Source organism: Mustela nigripes, chromosome 3, assembly GCF_022355385.1.
Source record: "Mustela nigripes isolate SB6536 chromosome 3, MUSNIG.SB6536, whole genome shotgun sequence".
Taxonomy (NCBI): Eukaryota; Metazoa; Chordata; class Mammalia; order Carnivora; family Mustelidae; genus Mustela; species Mustela nigripes.
Window position 1 is genome coordinate 40,340,898 of NC_081559.1, and position 18,597 is coordinate 40,359,494.

Consider the following 18,597-nt stretch of genomic DNA (forward strand, 5'->3'; position numbering starts at 1 on the left):
CCTGTCCTGGCCTTCAGACCCTCTCAGGCCCAGTTTGTAGTGTTTACTACTATTTACATTGTTTGGTTTGGGCTGGTGGTTCCGTTCCAGCATGAAAAGGTTTGCAGGATCTTAATCTTTTTGTCATTTAAGGTCACATTTACGAATGAGAAGCACATCCAGATAAGTCTGTGATTAGGAACTGCAGGACAGGATGTGGCTGGTGAGTCAGGGACTCCCTCATCATCATCTTCCAGACCTACTTTTTCTACCCTCTCGTTGAGCACTGGTGGGGAACCTGGTCAGAGTGGGCGGGGTAGCGGTCAGATGACTCAGTTAGCTGTCCCTGTCATTCTTGCCCTGATGCTCCAGCCCAGTGCCCCTGCCAAGAAGGAAATGCACCATGCCAGACTGTGTGTGTTCTGAGAGCCTGGGAGGACTCTTGGTGAGTGCTGGTTCTGCTCCTCCCTCAAGCTCTCCATGCCTGGCCTTACTCCTCTTGCAGTTGTGCTGGGAATCCAGGTGGGATGCCCCTTTTGAATGGAGGTCAGGAGCCAGCCTGCCCGGTGTCCTGGCCCCGGCTTCCTTAGCCAGGGACGCAGGGTCTCAGTTTCTTCTCCCAATGCCTACTTTATGAGGTTGTGGAGAAGATGTAATGTGCAAATATCTGTAAACACGCAGATTTCCCGAGACAAATGAGTGCCCAATTCTAGTGGCGGCCACTGTCATCTGACACTTTCGTTGCTGTCTCATAGGAGCTAGTGCATATGTACTTGATGTCCACATTGTTCCTTTAAGCATCACTTCTTCTTTTTTTTTTTTAAAGATTTTATTCATTTATTTGAGAGAGAGAGAGAGCATGAGAAGGGGGAGGGCAGAGGGAGAAGCAGACTCCCGGCTGAGCAGGGAGCCTGATGTGGGGCTCAGTCCGAGTATTATGACCTGAGCTGAAGGTACCAACTGATCTACCCAGGGGCCCCTTAAGCACCACTTCTGTATGTCTCTGGCACATCGCCCTTTTCACCATGGTTTCTCAGAGATCATTGCCTGTAGTTTAATGACCACCTTGGTTAATTCTTCCCAGGCTACTGGAAGATATTTGGCTGGGGTGTCTTAGACTTGTTTGGAGGAGCTATTTTCTCATACCTCCTGGATGATCATTTGTATGAAAAGATGGAAGCAAAAGTTCTCATTTCAAATAAAACTTCTAAAGCTCTTTTTTGGAGTCTTCAGCATATATTATAAGCTTAAGGTTTTATTTTGGTTTACTTTTCATCACAATTAAATGTACTTTTTAATCCCCATTACCTGTTTCCTCCATGCTCCCATCCCTCCACCAACCTCCCCTCTAGTATTCAGTTTATTCCCTCCAGTTAAGAGTCCTTGTCTTAGTTTGTTTCTCTCTTTTATTCCTTTGCTTATCTGTTTTGTTTCTTAAATTCCACATATGAGTGAAATCACATGGTATTTCTCTTTCTCTGATTGGCTTATTTCACTTAGCATTATACTCTAACTCCATCCATGTTGTTGCAAATGGCAAGATATCATTCTTTTCTATGGCTGAATAATATTCCATTCCATCCATTCCATTACACACACACACACCACACACACACACACACACACTACATCTTCTTTATCCATTCATCCATCACTAGATGCTTGGGCTGCTTCCATATCTTGGCTATTGTAATAATGCTGCAGTAAACATAAGGGTGCATGTATCCCTTTGAATTAGTGTTTTTATAAGCTTTGGGTAAATACCCAGTAGTGTGATTATTGGGTCTTAGGGCAGTTCTATTTTTACTTTTTTGAGGACCCTCTATACTGTTTTCCACAGTGGCTGCACCAGTGCGCATTCCCACCAACAGTGCATGAAGGATTTCCCTTTCTCCTCATTCTTGCCAACACCTGTTGTTTCTTATGTTGTTGATTTTAGTCATTCTGACAGGTGTGAGATGATATCTCTGTGGTTTAACTTCCTTTTCCCTGATGATGAGTGATGTCTAGCATCTTTTCATGTGTCTCTTGGCTATCTCTATGTCTTCTTTGGAGAAATGTCTGTCTGTATCTTCTGCCCATTTTAATGTTGGATTATTTGGGTATTTTTTGGTTAGGTTGTGTCAGTCCTTTATATATTTTGGATACTAACCCTTTATTGGCTATGTCATTTGCAGATACCTTTTCCTATTCAGTAGGTTGCCTTTTAGTTTTGTTGATTGTTTCCTCCACTTTGCAGGAGTTTTTTATTTTGATGTAGTCCTAATAGTTTATTTTTGCTTTTATTTCCCTTGCCTTGGGAAACAAATCTAGAAAAATGATGCTGTGGCTGATGTCAGAGAAATTACTGCCTGTTCTCTCTTCAAGGATTTTTATCTTTTCAGACCTCACATTTAGATCTAATCCATTTTGATTTTTTTTTTTTTTTTTTTTTGTATATGGTGAAAGGAGTGGCCCAGTTTCATTCTTTAGCTAGCTGTCCAGTTTTCCCAACACCATTTGTTGAAGAGACTTTTCCCCAGTGCATATTCTTGCCTCCTTTGTTGCGGTTTAATTGACTATATAATTGTGGGTTTATTTCTGGGTTTTCTGTTCTATTCTATTGATCTGTGTGTCTATTTTATGCTAGTACATTACTGTTTTGATTCCTACTGCTTTTTTAAAAAATATATTTATTTGATGGAAAGAACACAGGTAGGCAGAATGGCAGGCAGAGAAAGAGGGAGAAGCAGATTCTCTGCTGAGCAGGGAGCCCCATGTGGGACTTGATCCCAGGACCCTGGGATCAGACCTGAGCTGAAGGCAGATGCTTAATGACTAAGCCACCCAGGCACCTGTCCTGATTCAGTGTCATTGCTGGTAATTGGTCTGTTTAAGTTTTCTATTTCTTCCTACTTTAGTTTTGCTGGTTTATATGTTTCTAGGAATTTATTAATTTCTTCTGAGAAGTTGTCCAACTATGTTGATATATAGGTTTTCATAATACTTTGTTATAATTGTTATTTCTGTGGTCTTGGCTGTTATTCTCCTCTTTCATTAATGATTTTGTTTGAGTCCTTTTTTCCTCTTTACCGCTCTCTCTCTCTTTCTCTCTCTCTCGATGAATCTGGTGAAAGGTTTATCAATTTTGCCAATCTTTTCAAAGAATCAGCTCCTTGCTTCATTGATTTATTTTTGTCTTGTTTTGTTTCTGTATCATTTATTTCTGCTCTAATCTTTATTATTTCCTTCCTTTTACAAGGTTTGGGTTTTGATTGTTCTTTTTCTCTCTCCTTTAGATGTAAAGTTGGGTTGTTTATTTGAGATTTTTCTTTGAGATTGAGATAAGCCTGTATTGCTATAGACTTCCCTTTTAAAACCCAATTTTGCTGCAGCCCAAAGATTTTGGACTATTCTGTTTTCATTTTCATTTGTTTACATGTAATTTTTGATTTCTTGGTTTCATTGTTTAGTAGCATGTTTAACCTCCATGTGTTTGTGGTCTTTCCAAATTTTCCACACTGGACCCAGTGGATTTAATAGACATAGAACATTCCATCCTAAAACAGCAGAATATACATTCTTTTCAAGTGCACGTGGGAGGGACATTCTCCAGAATAGATGAGATATTAGACCACACAACAAGTCTCGACAAATGCAAAAAAACCTAAGTCATACTGTGCATCTTTTCTGGCCACAGTGCTATGCGATTAGAAATCAGTCACAAGGCTTTATTTGTTTTAATAATTTTTTTTTTTTAAAGAATTGTGTGACTTTTTTTTTTTTTAAAGATTTTATTTATTTATTTGACAGGCAGAGATCACAAGTAGGCAGAGAGGCAGGCAGAGAGAGAGGAGGAAGCAGGCCCTCTGCTGAGCAGAGAGCCCAACATGGGGCTCGATCCCAGGACCTTGGAATCATGACCTGAGCTGAAAGCAGAGGCTTTAACCCACTGAGCCAGCCAGACATCCCTGTTTTAATAATTTTTTTTTTAAAGATTTTATTTATTTATTTGACAGACAGAAATCACCAATAGGCAGAGAGGCAAGCAAAGAGAGAGGGGGAAGTAGGCTCCCCGCTGAGCAGAGAGCCCAATTCGGGGCTCGATCCCAGGACCCTGGGATCATGACCTGAGCTGAAGGCAGAGGCTTTAACCCACTGAACCACCCAGGTGCCCCAATAATTTTTTTTAAATAAAGAATTCACATACATGGTACAGAAATTGAAAGGATAAAACGTTGAGAAAGAAGGCTTCCTGGCTTGCAACGATCCTGTCATTGGAGGTAACTAGTCTTTTTCCTTCTTCGCCCACAATGTTCCTACAGTTTGCTTTGAGCACTTGACAATACCTCTGAGAGGTTTGTTCCTGTAAGCGCATGAGGAAGTAGTTTCGCCCTCTTTAGTGGCTGTGTCGTATTCCATTTTATGAATGTACCACAATTTGTGTAGCCAGTCTCTACCAGGCTTACCTTGATCAGTATTTGAGTTATTGCCACTCTTTACTGTCTTTACAACGAGTGACCATGATATGGAGGTTCTCATGAAGACATATTTGTTGGATTAAATTTATGGAGGCACTGTTGCTAAGACAAAGAAGTATATTTTAAAGTTTGCTAGATTGGGGTGCCTGGGTGGCTCAGTCGGTTAAGCGTCAGAGTCTTGGTTTTGGCTCAGGTAATGATCTCATGGGTCAGAAGATCGGGCCCCATGTCAGGCTCTGTGCTCAGCGGGGAGTCTGCTTGAAGATTCTCTCCCTCTGCCTCTCCCCTTCATGCACATACAGGCACATGCTCTCTCTTCTCTCTCTCTCAAATAAATGGATCTTTAAAAAAAAAAGTTTGTTTGATTTCACTAATGTTCCCCATAGGGGTTGTACTCATTTATACTGTAGCATATGAAAGGCAACAGGGTCTGTTATCAAACTTTTGATAGTCCATGAATCTGGTAGGTTAAAAAAAAGTATTTAGTAATTTTAAGATTTTTATTTATTTATCAGAGAGAGAGTGGGGGAGAAAGCGAGCACAGGCAGACAGAATGGCATGCAGAGGCAGAGGGAGAAGCAGGCTCCCTGCTGAGCAAGGAGCCCGATGTGGGACTCGATCCCAGGACGCTGGGATCATGACCTGAGCCGAAGGCAGCTGCCCAACCAACTGAGCCACCCAGGCGTCCCAAAGTATTTAGTAATTTTAATTTGCATTTATTTTATGAGTTAAACATTTTCCTCTGTGTTTGGATCAATTTTTTCTTTTTAAGATTTTATTTATTCATTTGAGAGAGAGAGAGTGCGTGTGTGTTTTCGGTGGGGAGGGGCAGAGGGAGAGGGACCAGCAGAGTCTGCGCTAAGCTTAGAGCTGGTGGCAGGGCTCGATCTCATGACCCTGAGATCATGACCTGAGCCAAAATCAGTAGTCAGATGGTTAACTGACTGAGCCACTCAGATGCCCCTGGATCCATTTCTAACACTATATTAGAATAGGTCTGAGAGTCTCTCATGTTCATTCACACATTTCCATCTTATTTTGCCTCGTTCTTCTACATTTGCGTTTCTAACCAGACTCTATTCAAAAGTCTGCGCAGCTGTGCCATTTTTCTTTTGATTCAGTTATATGGTTGGTTTTATTCCAAATTCTGTATTCTTTTTAACTGAAATAGAGCATCATATGGAAAAGTACACTTACTCCAAGTGCACAGCTCGATGGATGTTCCAGATAAAGAAACAGAACATTAGCAGCCTCCAGTAGCTCTCCCTTGTATCCTTGTTCCCAAAAGCAACTACCGGAAGCAGCGAGCTTCTAACACCATTGATTAGCTTTGCCTGGTTTATCTTAACTTAATATATGCATTTGAGATTTTATAAACACGAAATCTTCTTTTGTGTCTGGCTTCTTTATTTCAGAATTGTAGAATACATTGTGTTATTAGCAGTAGATGGTTTATTCTCCGTGTTCTGTGGTTTACTGTTATATTAATATGTTACAGTATATTTATTCAGTCTGCCAGTGCTTGGTGTTTGGGTTGTGTTCATTGTAGGCCTGTTAACAGTAGTGTTGCCATAAATATTTGTATGTGGGTTTTGATGAGGAGTGTTTGGGTGGAATTGCTGAGCCGTAGGATATACATGAGTTCAGCTTTACTGTTTTCCACAGTAGTTTTCCCAAAGTGCCTTCCTGCTAGCATCAGGTGGGTGTTCTAGGTGACCTGCATCCTTACCAATACTCCATGTCCATCTTTTTCATTTCGGCCCCCGTGAAACGTACAGCATGCTGGGATTTTAATGTCCACTTCCTAGATTATTAACAAGGTTGAGTGCATTTTCATGTGCCTTATTGGTTGTTAAATAACTGTTTGAGTCTTCTGTCCATTTTTCTGTTAGTTGGCCTCTCTTCTTCTGATTGTTTTGATTTTTTAATTTTTTGAAAATGTTAATCAGCACACGTGGAGGGGGGAGAGGGAGAGAAAGAGAGTTTCTCTTTTTAAGATTTTATTTATTTTTGAGAGAGAGTGAGCGAGCGAGCAAGCGTGGAAGTAGGGGAGGGGTAGAGGGAGAAGCAGGCTCCCCACTGACCAGGGAGCTCAATGCAGGACTTGATCCTGGGATCATGACCTGAGCTAAAGGCAGAGGCTTAACTGACTGAGCCACCCAGGTGCCTGAGAGAGAGAATCTCGGGTAGATTCCATGCTGAGCTGGGAGCCTGATGCGGGGCTCTATCCCATGACCCTGAGACCACGATCTGAGCATGAGTTGGAAGCTTATCTGACTGAGCCACCCAGATGCCCCCTTTCTTACTGATTTTTAAGTTCTCCTACCCTCAGAAGAATTTCAGTAAGTGTCTGAAGATTCCCCCTTGTTTATGGCTTTCCTGGCCTGCCTCTGAGGATTCGGAGAGAAATGCTTTTACCATTCTGTCTGTGATATCCTTTCTCTTTCAGTCTCTCTTGTCTTGCCAGCTTCAAGGTCTGCAGGGTGCTCTCACTCTCTGGTTAGTGGGTATCCATGTCATGGTCTGTCATCTTGTTCTGTAGTCTTACTCTGCCCTCTCCCCTGGTACCATGTGTGCTTATTCATCACTGAATCTCTGTGATGTCACTGATTGGTCCTGTCAAGTTCATGTCTGACCCTCCTTTTAATTTGCGTTTACCATTTCAGTTGATTTAGTTATGTGAGCCATTTCTTCGCTTGAAAAATACAGGGCATTTTTGGTCACTAAAGTCTTTTCTGGGTGAAGGCTAGATTTTGGGAGTAGTGGGAAGAGTTTTACCCTTTATGCACCATTCCTTGGCTTCTAAGAGTTGTGGTCTTGGCTGCTATCCAAGCAGAGGACAGTTTTATTTGTAGGAACATCTCTTCCTGCCTTCTTCCTGTCCTGTGAGCTGGATGAGCAGCCAGGAGAGGTCTCATGCAGCACCTGCTTCTCTCCTGGGGCCTTTTTTGACCCCTCTGCTCCCAGATCAAGGAACTGAAGAAGCCCTGTGCAGGACAGCTCTCTTCCTGGCAGCTGCTCATTTTCCTTTTCTTCTGAGGAGACCCTTCTGTCCCCACTTTTCTTGTGCATTGGCCCCAGGCTGGTGTTAGGGAAACAAAGAGGGACAGGCAGAAGCGTTTGTTGGGGTGTGTGACACTGCTAGTTGGTGTTTGGGAATCTTCCTCAGAGCTAGAATGCTGTTGAGGACCTTGTCAGGAGACCAGCGTGAGGAGGAGCCTTTCATGGAGATGGAGTCATTACCAGTCTTGCGGACCACTAAGAAATATGTATTCTGTCTCAAAGGTGACAGAAGATGATGGGATAGAAGCAGAGATAGACTTTTATTTGGTGGGAGTCTTCTGTGACGATTCCCATGGTCTGGAACATGGACTGTTGGTATTGGAACGGTCTCAGGCAGGAGGTGCCACATGGTCCTGTCAAATAGATACTGCTCTAAGATCAGGCCCGAGAGCAGCGCTGGTGTGTGTGTGTGAGAGAGCATACCTCCACACTCGGATGACACTGGGGTGTGACATCGACATGACAGCCCCTGTGTTCAGAAGGGTGTGTGGAGGTAGTTGCTCTGGCTCACACAGCTCTTCAGGATTTCAGACCTGGAGGGATGTCCTAAAGCCACTCGAGTCTTGAGCACGTGGGTCCCTTTCAGTCCCGTAACAACCCAGGTAGCTAACTTTTATCCTCCTTTTCCAGAATAGAAATGATGACAGTCTGCCCATGTTTCCTGGCCAGCCAGTGGCCAGGTAGGGTTCAAATCTGAGTTGTCTGAGGTTTCTTCACACCAGCACAAGTAATAGTTTTTTTAAAAGGGCTGAAACCAGGTTTTTGGACATGTATCTGTCAGTGTTTACTCCCTGTACACAATCACACAGATTGAGGAAGGGATGTCACTATCATTTGTTTCCTATTATTCCCTGTCTTTAAACACAACAGTTTTGTCTATAACTTGCTGCCTGTGGTGTCATGAAGCTATTCCATGGTACCCCCCTCCTTTGGCTTGTGGAAGATGATGGGCCCAAAGATCCATCTTCTCAGATGACATTGGCCGAGTTCTGGAATAATGTGGGCACTTCATCTTGTAAAGGTTGTCACAGGAGTAGCAGAAGCAAGACCTAAAATAGAAAGGACATAAAAAAATGTCATTGTTCTCTTCTTTAACTATTGTATTGCATAACTCTTAATATAATCCCTGAGTTATGAAAAGAAAGTATATTCTTTCTCTAATTGTATTTATTACACTGATAAAAATTTTTAAATATTAGATCTTACCCCAGAATGAATAATAAAGAAGTGTTTTCTGAGATTTTTATAGACAGTTACTGATAAAAATGCCTTAAAGCACTGATCCCAGGCCATTGGCAGTTGCCAGCTCTCCCATGGCCTTTCCTGACCACCCTGTCTGTACAAAGTATCCACCAACCCCATTCCCACTCCCACGTTGTCTTCAGGACCTGTGTCAGTGTCTGAAATTGTCCCTCCCCAGGGTAAGTTCTGTGTGAGTGGGAACCTGGCCTGTCATAGTCTTGGGATCTCAGATCTAAGTGAGCAGACACTTAGCATGTGCTTGCTGGGCAGATCCTGGGATATGGGCTGTTCACGATGCTGTCTGTGTCTAAAGGACAGTGGCTGCCACCCTGTACCCCCACCCTCAGGAGGGGAACCCAGCTTATCCAGTTGTCTGTTTTCTCTGTCCTCCAACTCACCACCCCTCCCGCCCCCAGCTTCCCCAGTCTGGCCCCTACGTGTAGTTACCCTGGTGACATGAGAGAATGAACCATGGATTTGTGACCCAATTCTAATTATCCCCTTCTATGATTAAGATTTATAGGTGCTTATAGAAATCACCAAAGAGATATTTATAAAATACCATTTCTAAATTTTCTGAACCAGAAACATGATCATCTAATAATTTAAATTGGATGTTGCTAGTACAAATTAAAGCTAAAAGATGGGCCAAAATCCAAAAGTTAAGTAACATATTTTATTGGGGAAGCAGGCATTTTCCTAACACTGCTGGTGGGAGTGCAGATGGCATCAGCCCTGTGAGTGAATTTGGCAGCAAAATTACATATGTGCTTGCTCTTTGGGCAGTTCTGCTTCTAGAAACTTTTCTCCCAAATATGCTGGGCAGTATGTGAGGTCAGTGAAAAGGCTGTTCATTGCAGCACTATTTGAGATAGGAAAGGATTTTTAACAACGTAAGGTTTCTGTTAATAGAGACCTGGTTGAATAGACTCTGGTGCTTCTGTCCAGTGGAGCCTTGTGCAGCTGTAAGGGGGAGTAAGGGAACACACCGTGTTGCTGAGGAGAGGTGGGCAGGGTAGATAATAAATGAAAAAGCAAAGGTAGAGAAAAATATGTGTGATTTACTACTGTTTTAAAAAGGGGGTCTATGAATAGATATATATCTATAATAGATATAGATATATGTGTTTGCATCTGTCTTAAAAAGGAGGGATAAACCATACTTATCCTTATTTTTTAAAAGCTGCTGATGGGCGCCTGGGTGGCTCAGTGGGTTAAGCTGCTGCCTTCGGCTCAGGTCATGATCTCAGGTTCCTGGGATCGAGTCCCGCCTCGGGCTCTCTGCTCGGCAGGGAGCTTGCTTCCCTCTTTCTCTCTCTCTGCCTGCCTCTCTCTCCATCTACTTGTGATCTCTCTCTGTCAAACAAATAAATAAAATCTTTAAAATAAAATAAAAGCTGCTGATGAGGAAAGGAGGGAACCAGGGTTGGGGAGACACAAGTCAAAGGTGAACCTCTGACTGTACCTGTTTTTTATATTTGACTTTGGAACCATGTAGATATTTTCCATCATTACAAAACAAAATACATAAAATGTTACAACGTTTGACAATGTTTACCAAAATTTTTAAATTTTTCCCTAAAAAGTTTATACTATATTTAGCTCCCATCATTGCTTGAGGAGAACTCTTTTCTCCCATACTTCTGCAACACCAGATTACCATCTTTCAAAACTTTGCCAGTCTGATAGGTGAAAAATAGTTGGCTACTTTCATCTTTGTTCCCCAATGACTAGAGCAGTTAAGCATCTTTTTATTTATTAGCGCTTTGTATTTCTTCTGTGAAATGCAAGTTCATGGCTTTTCTTGGTAAGAAAGATTTTTTTAATTGATTTGTAAAAACTCTTTATATGTTGTAGATACAATTTTCATTTGTTGATTATTACCAGGTTCTTGATCTCATTTCCAGTTAAGTTGTTCAAGCCCTTGAGTATAGTAGCTGGTTGTTTTTCTCTTGTCACACAGTACAGAGTTTTATACAAGAACATTATGTATGATACATTTGAAATGTTAACATCATATTTAGAGTAACTTGGACGATCTTTTCCTAGACTATTCAAGTGCTGGACCTCAATCTGTGAGCTCTTTGGAGTGATAGCAGTTGTGTTTTCTTTCCTTTTTAAAAATTTCCTGTGGCTTATTACCATGGCCTAAGTGGTAGGTGGTTGGTGAATGTCTGCTGAAGTTGGTTTTTGGTGAATGTATAAACTAAATTTGATTGTCTTTTGAGTTTGAGACTTTTCTTGATTTTTAATGATCCATGATGATCATTTTTATGTTTGGTTCAATTGAGAATCTGAACGAGTCTGCCCTTTTTCATTAAAAAAATATATATGGTGAAAGTAGATTTTTGGAAGTTTGTATAGTTGTTAGTGTTTGTCCTTTGTTCATTGCTCTATAGCCTATATTTCTTGTTTCTTTCTAGGTCATCACTCCATGTAGGAAACTCATCTTGTGTGCCGATAACAGGAAGGAAATGGAAGAGTGGATTGCAGCCCTGAAGACCGTCCAGAACAGGGAGCACTTTGAGGTCTATAAAGAGAAATATCCCTTCTTATTGCCAACCCATTAATATTCTGCCGTTGAGCATCAGCCATGTGTGGACTGAGCTGTCTGGCACTCACTTTCTCGCATATTCCTGGTAAAATTAAGGCTCGTTCCTTGTCCTTTTGGCTGATGCTGTTCTCCTCTCCTCTCTTGGAAACTGTATTGAATCCCATTGAAATTACCACATTCAAGGATGTCGAAGGGACACCTTATCTTTGCCATCCCTCTTCTGTTCTTGCAGCCTACCCAGTACAGCATGGACCATTTCTCAGGGATGCACAACTGGTACGCCTGCTCCCATGCGAGGCCGACCTACTGCAACGTGTGCCGGGAGGCTCTGTCCGGGGTCACATCTCACGGATTGTCCTGTGAAGGTATGAGCAGCATGGTACTCTGCTGGGAAATGTGGTCTGAGGTTGGACCTGATGAAACCTTAGAAACTCTTGAATGGTCCCCACAAATCAGTCAGTAGGAAGTAATTTCTGGGACTCCACTCTTATTTATTTTACCTACTAAGGAGTCTGATAAATTATTTTGTATTAGTAACGGAACAAAGTAAAAAGTGAAGTAGTGGTAATGAGACACCAAGAGGAAAAATGAACACAGAGGAAAAGAGGTTACAAATCTGTGCTCCCCGAGGTAGGTATGTCCTTTAGTAAACTGAGCTGTGATAAACCCATTAAATGTGGTCTTCCAGACCTGGAGGGCAGTGGCGCACAGAACAGAGGGCAGGAGTGGAGGCAGACCAGTCCTGGACCCTGGGCCAGTTCCCCCCCGCTCCTGTTCTTGTACTGCCTGTGAGGTTAAGAATGGTTTTAAATGGTTGGGGGGGTGCCTGCGTGGCTCAGTTGGTTAAGCATCCAGCTCTTGATTTTAACTCAGCTTATGATCTCAGGGTTGTGAGACAGAGCCCCATGTTGGGTTCCATGCTCAGCACAGAGTCTGTCCCTCTCCCTCCCTCTCTGTCCATGCCACACCTTCCCCGCGTGCACTCTCACACTCTCTTGAATTAAAAAAAAAAATTTTTTTTTAAGATTTATTTATTTGACAGAGTGAGAGTGTAAGCAAGGGGTGAGACAGAGGGAGAGAGAAAAGCAGACTTCTCACTGAGCTTGGAGCCCAGCATGGGGCTCTGTCCCAGGACCCTGAGGCAAACCTGAGCTGAAATCAAGAGTTGGACACTTAACCGCCTCAGCCATTCACGTGCCCTTAAATAAATAAAATCTTTTAAAAAATGGTGGAAAAAAAAAGAGAGACAATTTGGTGACATAGAAATCCTGTGATTTTTAAATTTTGGTGACTGTACTTGCAGCATGGTTCACGGTGGCACTCGTGCTGCTGGGCAGGGCTGATGAGTCTGGTCAGAGCCCACATGCAGTCCCAAGAAGCGGACGCCTGCAGTCCTGGATGCTGGTCTCACTGTGCTCAAACTCTGCGCGTGCCCCTGCTGTGTCGTTTACAACATGTAGTGTATTCAGTGCTCGTTCCCAGCGGTCCTGGAAGAGCAGGGCAGGTCGTGATGGACTGCCTCCTCAAGCACGGGGAGCAGCACTGTGCTGAGCGAGGCTCGGGGTCGAGGCTTGACGGTCCTGCATCTGTTCTCTCACAGTATGCAAATTTAAGGCCCACAAGCGGTGTGCAGTGCGCGCAACCAACAACTGCAAGTGGACCACGCTGGCCTCCATCGGGAAGGACATCATTGAGGATGAGGATGGGGTATGCATGGGGGAACCTGACAACCCTGCACCGACCCTCTCCCCCTTATGCTGGCGTTGGGGCAGGGGGCCCTCCACCCCCACTGGCCTGTGCTCACTTCTTCTGCTCGCACTGGGTGTGGGGGGCTCGGCATGGTCCACTGCGCCTCTCAGCCTGTCCCTGTGAGTCGTGCTGTGCCCACCGGCAGCAGGAGTGGGGTGCCAGGCAGCATGCTGCAGACCCTGCCCTCCCCCTGCTTATGTCGGGGAGCAGGTCTTTGTTGAGTTATTCCAGAGCGTTTTCGCATGAGGGCTTCCTGGCCTGTGTGTGGGGCTCTGGAGACGTCCCTAGTGCACATGTCTCTGTGCTTTGCAGATTGCCATGCCGCATCAGTGGCTGGAAGGAAACCTGCCCGTGAGTGCCAAGTGCACAGTGTGCGACAAGACATGTGGCAGTGTGCTACGCCTGCAGGACTGGCGCTGCCTCTGGTGCAAGGCCATGGTGAGTGGGCAGGCTGCATGGGCCTGGCACCTGCTCCCTGTGCATTCTCAGCTGGTCCTGAAGTGCCCATTTCTGAAGTGGCAGGGAGTGTTCCGGGGGATGCCGGTGACCCCCTGTGATGTGTTTCAGGTGCATACGTCCTGTAAAGAGTCCTTACAGACCAAGTGCCCGCTGGGCCTGTGCAAGGTGTCGGTCATACCACCCACGGCGCTCAACAGCATCGATTCTGACGGTGGGTGCCTCGTGCTCTCCTGGCTCACCCACATTCTCCCCTTCCCGGCACCAGGATGGGTGATGCTGGTGATTTGGGGATGATGTCGGGAAGTGGTCAGGCATGGCGGCTGGGGCGAGAAGATGTGCACAGAGGTGGTAACGGAGTCTGGTGGCCGTTGAGTATGCTTGGACGGGAGCTGGTGCACTGTGCTCTTCATCTGCTGGCTTCCATCGAGCAGCAGATGTGAACCAGCATGCTCACCTGCACCTGCTCTTCTGTCTAGGTGGTAGATGACGGTGTATATTCACAGGCCTTGGTAGAAGGTGGGAAACTGGGGTATGGATCTTAGGAATTAGCTCCTCCAGATTGAGAGCCAAGAGGGAAGGACAGCAGTGAGGTACATGGTCTTTCTGAACTTGAGTCATGTAAGCACAAAGTCAACTGCCTGGGACCCCCATCCTTCTCCATGGGGAATGGGGATGGGGAAGATTGTTTCTTGATCTCTCTGGCTGGTGACTGGGCACGCACGTGGAAGTTACAGGTCTCTTGCAGGTGTTGGCTGCTTTTTTATATGATGGGGCCCCTGCTGGGCTTTTGGACAGCTTTCTCATTTTTCCCTCTCCCTTTTCATCCTCACATTCAGGCTTCTGGAAGGCCACGTGCCCTCCATCCTGCACAAGCCCACTGTTGGTCTTTGTCAATTCGAAAAGTGGCGACAACCAGGGTGTGAAGTTCCTCAGAAGATTCAAACAGCTGCTGAACCCTGCCCAGGTCTTTGACCTCATGAATGGAGGACCACACCTCGGGTAGGAAGCTTTTAAAGTCGAAGCTTATAAAGTCTTGGAGTTCTAAAAACGTTTGAAGATAATGCATTGCTCGTGAACTAAATGATTCAAAGATACAGACAAATTTAAATAAGAAATAAAAATAGTCTCTGTTGAACAGTGAGTAGAGCTGCTTGTCTCTCTAGCTTTCACGTGTGTCTTTCAGTTGTACAGACACACTTTGAAATTGGTTCCCTCCTGTTATTTCCTATCACAATGGCCTGCTTTTCGTGTCTGTCAGCATGGGCGTGTCCTCACGCCAGCCATTACAGGTCCTCTCGTTCTCTGTAGTGGAGCCTGGGACGGAGGAGGCTGTGTTTCTCCAGTGAGACTCCCAGGGAGGTCTTCATCTGGGGAGACACAGGAGGTCTCTTATCTGTTAGCTGGGGATGTGAGGTGTGTTCTTTTTCCTTTTGTACATTGTGTAGTTTGTGGAGAACATTTGCTGCTGTAATGAACTGTTAGATTCCTTGCTTGGCAGCACCAGTTCAAGGTAGGGCTCTAGGAGGTGGCCTTGCCTGGAAGGGAGATTGTCCAGGATATTTGCTGTGGAAAGAGCTTACAGAATGTGTTCTCTGGTGTGTTTTGGCCTCGGAGGCTCTTGGGAGTTGTGTTGTTCTGGAGCCGGGTGTTGCTGGAGCAGGAGCTTGGGCCCCTGTCAGGGGAAAGGAGCATGCCCGCTGGCGCCCTAGGGGTCTGGCATGTCGCTTTTCCTCATGGGCAGCAAGGCCCCGCTGGGAAGCAGTCACGGGTGGCAGCTTGCTGGCCTGGCCCTCAGAGGCCATGCTCCACGCATTTCTGCACATGGACTGCTCAACTGTTGGAACTGTTGGTCTGTGTGTGGGATCACATTCACTCTTGGTTTGAGAGTCTTAAAAAAAAAAAAAGTCATTTTAGTTAAAAAATGGAACTAGTGGTAGGACCATCACAAGCCTTTGTATCCCAAACTGGGCCTGTAGACAGCCGGGGTTGGGGGGGGCAGGTCATTGGGTGGGGCAGGCCCTGCAAACCCCCACCCTGCCCCTTGCAGTCGGCCCTAGGAGTTCCCTGGGGACCAGCCCCCTGTGGGAGCCCCTGTGGAGATGCGGTGGGTGTTGGTTTAGTAAGTTCCCGTTTCTGGGAAGCAGCCTTGACCTCCTGCAGTTCACCACAAAACTTGGAGGCGCTGCTTCCTTTTCCTGGTTCCCAGTCTGGATGTGTCCCATCTTCTCCAGAGAAGGAAGGCCTGAGAGAGACCAGTGTTCGCAAGAGAGCATACGTGGCCATTTCTCTCACAACCTGAAGGTCAGGTGCAGTCTCGTTGCTTCAGGCCCTCAGCCCTGCTGATAGCCTCAGTTTTGTGCTGTGTCACTCATCCCTGTTTGTTTTGTGAGGACTTCCTCTGGCCAGGACTCTGTGCCAGATGCAAGGGCAAGTAAGGTAGGGACCTTGTTTTCAGGGTGCCCAACACACAAATGGGTAGTCAAGGTTACAGAACAGGACAGTCTGTGGCGTGAACAGGGCTATGTACAGATTGTTTAGGAGCCCAGGGAAGGGGCATACAAATGAACTGGAGAGTCTCTTAGTCTCTCTGCCGAGCTGGCGCTGGAGAAGAGTTAGTGTTCCAGTGGCACAGAGGGAGGCGGGCAGCCTGGTAGGCAGAGGGCGCTCGTGTGCAGAGAGGGGAGGACATAGTGGGGTGGCTGGGAAAGCTGTGGAGCTGGGACAGGTAGCAGGCAGCCCCGGGCGAGAGGTTTGAACATTCGCTGGAAACAGGTGGCAGCTTCTTTGTTTTTTTTTTTTTTTTAAGATTTTATTTATTTATTCATTTGACAGAGATTACAAGTAGGCAGAGAGGCAGGCAGAGAGAGAGAGAGGAGAAAGCAGGCTCCCTGCTGAGCAGAGAGCCCAATGCGGGGCTCGATCCCAGAACCCTGGGATCATGACCGGAGCCTAAGGCAGAGGCTTTAACCCACTGAGCCACCCAGACGCCCTGAAGTGGCAGCTTCTAAAGCTAGACAGTTAGGGTGCCGGGGAGGCTCAGTCAGTTAAGCATCAAACTTTTGATCTCAACTCAGGTCTTGATCTCAGGGATGTGAGTTCAAGCTCCATGTTGGGCTCCCGGCTGGGTACGACGCCTATTTAAAATAATAAAGCTAGGGGCGCCTGGGGTGGCTCAGTGGGTTAAAGCCTCTGCCTTCAGCTCAGGTCGTGATCCCAGGGTCCTGGGATCGAGGCCCGAGTCGGGCTCTCTGCTCAGCAGGGAGTCTGCTTCCCTCTCTCTCTGCCTGTCAAATAAATAAATAAAATCTTTTAAAATATAATGATAATAAAGCTAGACACTCGGCAAGACTTTTGGGAAGGTCATGCTGGTGGCATGAATTAGAGGGGTCCCTAAGGAGATGTGAGGTAGGGAGGAGGCTGCCGTTCTCTGAGGAAGGAAGCTTAGGTCGAGGAGGTGCCTGTAGAATATGGAGTGACATGTTCTTGTAGACGGGTGAAGTGTTTTCCTTCAGGAAAGCCTAGAGGATATCATTCAGGGTCATTGGTATCTGTGTGGTCCCTGAACCCAAAACCCAGAGAAGGCCTCTCAGGAGGAGGGTGAGGAATGAGCAGAAGGCTGTGGTGTTCTGAAGGGACATTGTCTGTAGCAGGTGCCCAAGAGGAGCACAGGAGGGAGATAGAGACAGATTTGAGGGGAACTTGATGGATCTCATACCTGGGAGGGAGGGGCAGTAGTAGCCTAGGGCTCCTGAGCTATGTGAGTGAGGGACAGTGGGCACAGAGGCATGGGTGGGCAGCCCAGTGGGCTGAGCCTGAGTACACCTGGGCTCTGGCTCCCAGAGGCCTATTCACAGTGGGGACACAAGTCAGCCAAAAGGAGTGCAGGTGGGGCCTTTTGGCTCAGGACTTGATGACCATCATTTGTCCTTTAGAATGGACCTCATCTCTTTGACATTCTCTTTTCTCTGCAGCTTACGCTTATTCCAGAAGTTTGATACATTCCGGATTCTGGTTTGTGGTGGGGATGGCAGTGTTGGCTGGGTTCTCTCTGAAATTGACAGCCTCAATCTTCATAAACAGGTACGTGGCCATGTAGGGGCCCAGCCAGGGGAGAGTGATGCTCTGGTTCCGTGATGCTCTTTGTCCCCTTGGCAGGGTGTGGCGAGGGTCTCAGAGGGAAGAGCCGGCAGCCTGATGGCATCACAAGGCTCAGGAGCTGTGCTGTAGGAATGGGAACATCACAGTTAGAAGTGAAGGGAGCTACGAAAGAAATTCCAGCCCTTGGAGGCCCCAGGCAGGAGCGAGTTGGGTGGGACTGCCATCCCACGGCACCCCACTGGCTTCTGTTGGGTAGTGGTAGAACCTGCTGCTTGTGGGGAGAGAGCAGAAGTAAACGAGAACGTTAGGTCACAGGGTTCACTGGACTTCATGTCTCTCTTTGTTTTTTTTTGTTTTTTTGTTTTGTTTTGTTTTATTTTCATTGCTATTAAATTAAAAATAGATTTTCCTGTTTGGAAAACAAAAAAAATGTTTATTGATTTTCCACTTTGCTCCATCATCCTCATTCCCCACCCCCCCAGCATTAACCACTGCCACTAACATTTCAGTGACTCTCTTTCAGACCTTCTGTCGACATGTATATATAGTGTAAGATATGATGCTGTTTTAATTTAAACAGATTCACATTACACATGGTCCTGTTACTGTGTTTTGCCTTGTGCCGCTCATCAGTAAATAGAGAGTCTTGCGATGGTTTTCCATCGGCGGAGCCGTGTGGCCCAGGTTGTCTTGCCTCCCTGCTCTGTGCAGGCTGTGGTTGCTCTTGGTCGGGGCTGCACCAGTTTCCCTTCCTGATGCTGCAAAAGCTGTCCCTTCCCCTTCACTGGCTGTTGCTTATCTTCTTAGTTTTGCCTAAGTAGACAAAAAAGGTAGGCTTGATTTTGATTTCTTCAATACTGATGAAATCAAATGATTTTGATTTCTTCAATACTGATGAAATCAAACATCTTGGTTAACTATGAATTTTTAGATGAATCAGGTGTTCATGTTTTTTGTCTAGTTTTCTGTTATGATATTTACCTTTTTAAAACA

At 45.6% G+C, this 18,597-nt stretch overlaps 1 protein-coding gene across 5 annotated transcripts in view; it reads left to right on the forward strand.

The window, feature by feature from the left end:
• DGKD (diacylglycerol kinase delta) overlaps window positions 1-18,597 on the forward strand; it is a 113,978-nt gene that overhangs the window by 63,260 nt on the left and 32,121 nt on the right. For 4 of the 5 annotated variants that reach the window (XM_059393744.1, XM_059393746.1, XM_059393745.1 and 1 more), the window contains 7 exons: window positions 11,168-11,272; window positions 11,531-11,663; window positions 12,899-13,005; window positions 13,360-13,485; window positions 13,615-13,717; window positions 14,343-14,505; window positions 17,478-17,586. In XM_059393744.1, coding sequence (XP_059249727.1) covers window positions 11,168-11,272; window positions 11,531-11,663; window positions 12,899-13,005; window positions 13,360-13,485; window positions 13,615-13,717; window positions 14,343-14,505; window positions 17,478-17,586 — 846 coding nt within the window. The remainder of the gene's footprint in view (window positions 1-11,167; window positions 11,273-11,530; window positions 11,664-12,898; window positions 13,006-13,359; window positions 13,486-13,614; window positions 13,718-14,342; window positions 14,506-17,477; window positions 17,587-18,597) is intronic. The other variant, XM_059393747.1, reaches the window with a different exon arrangement.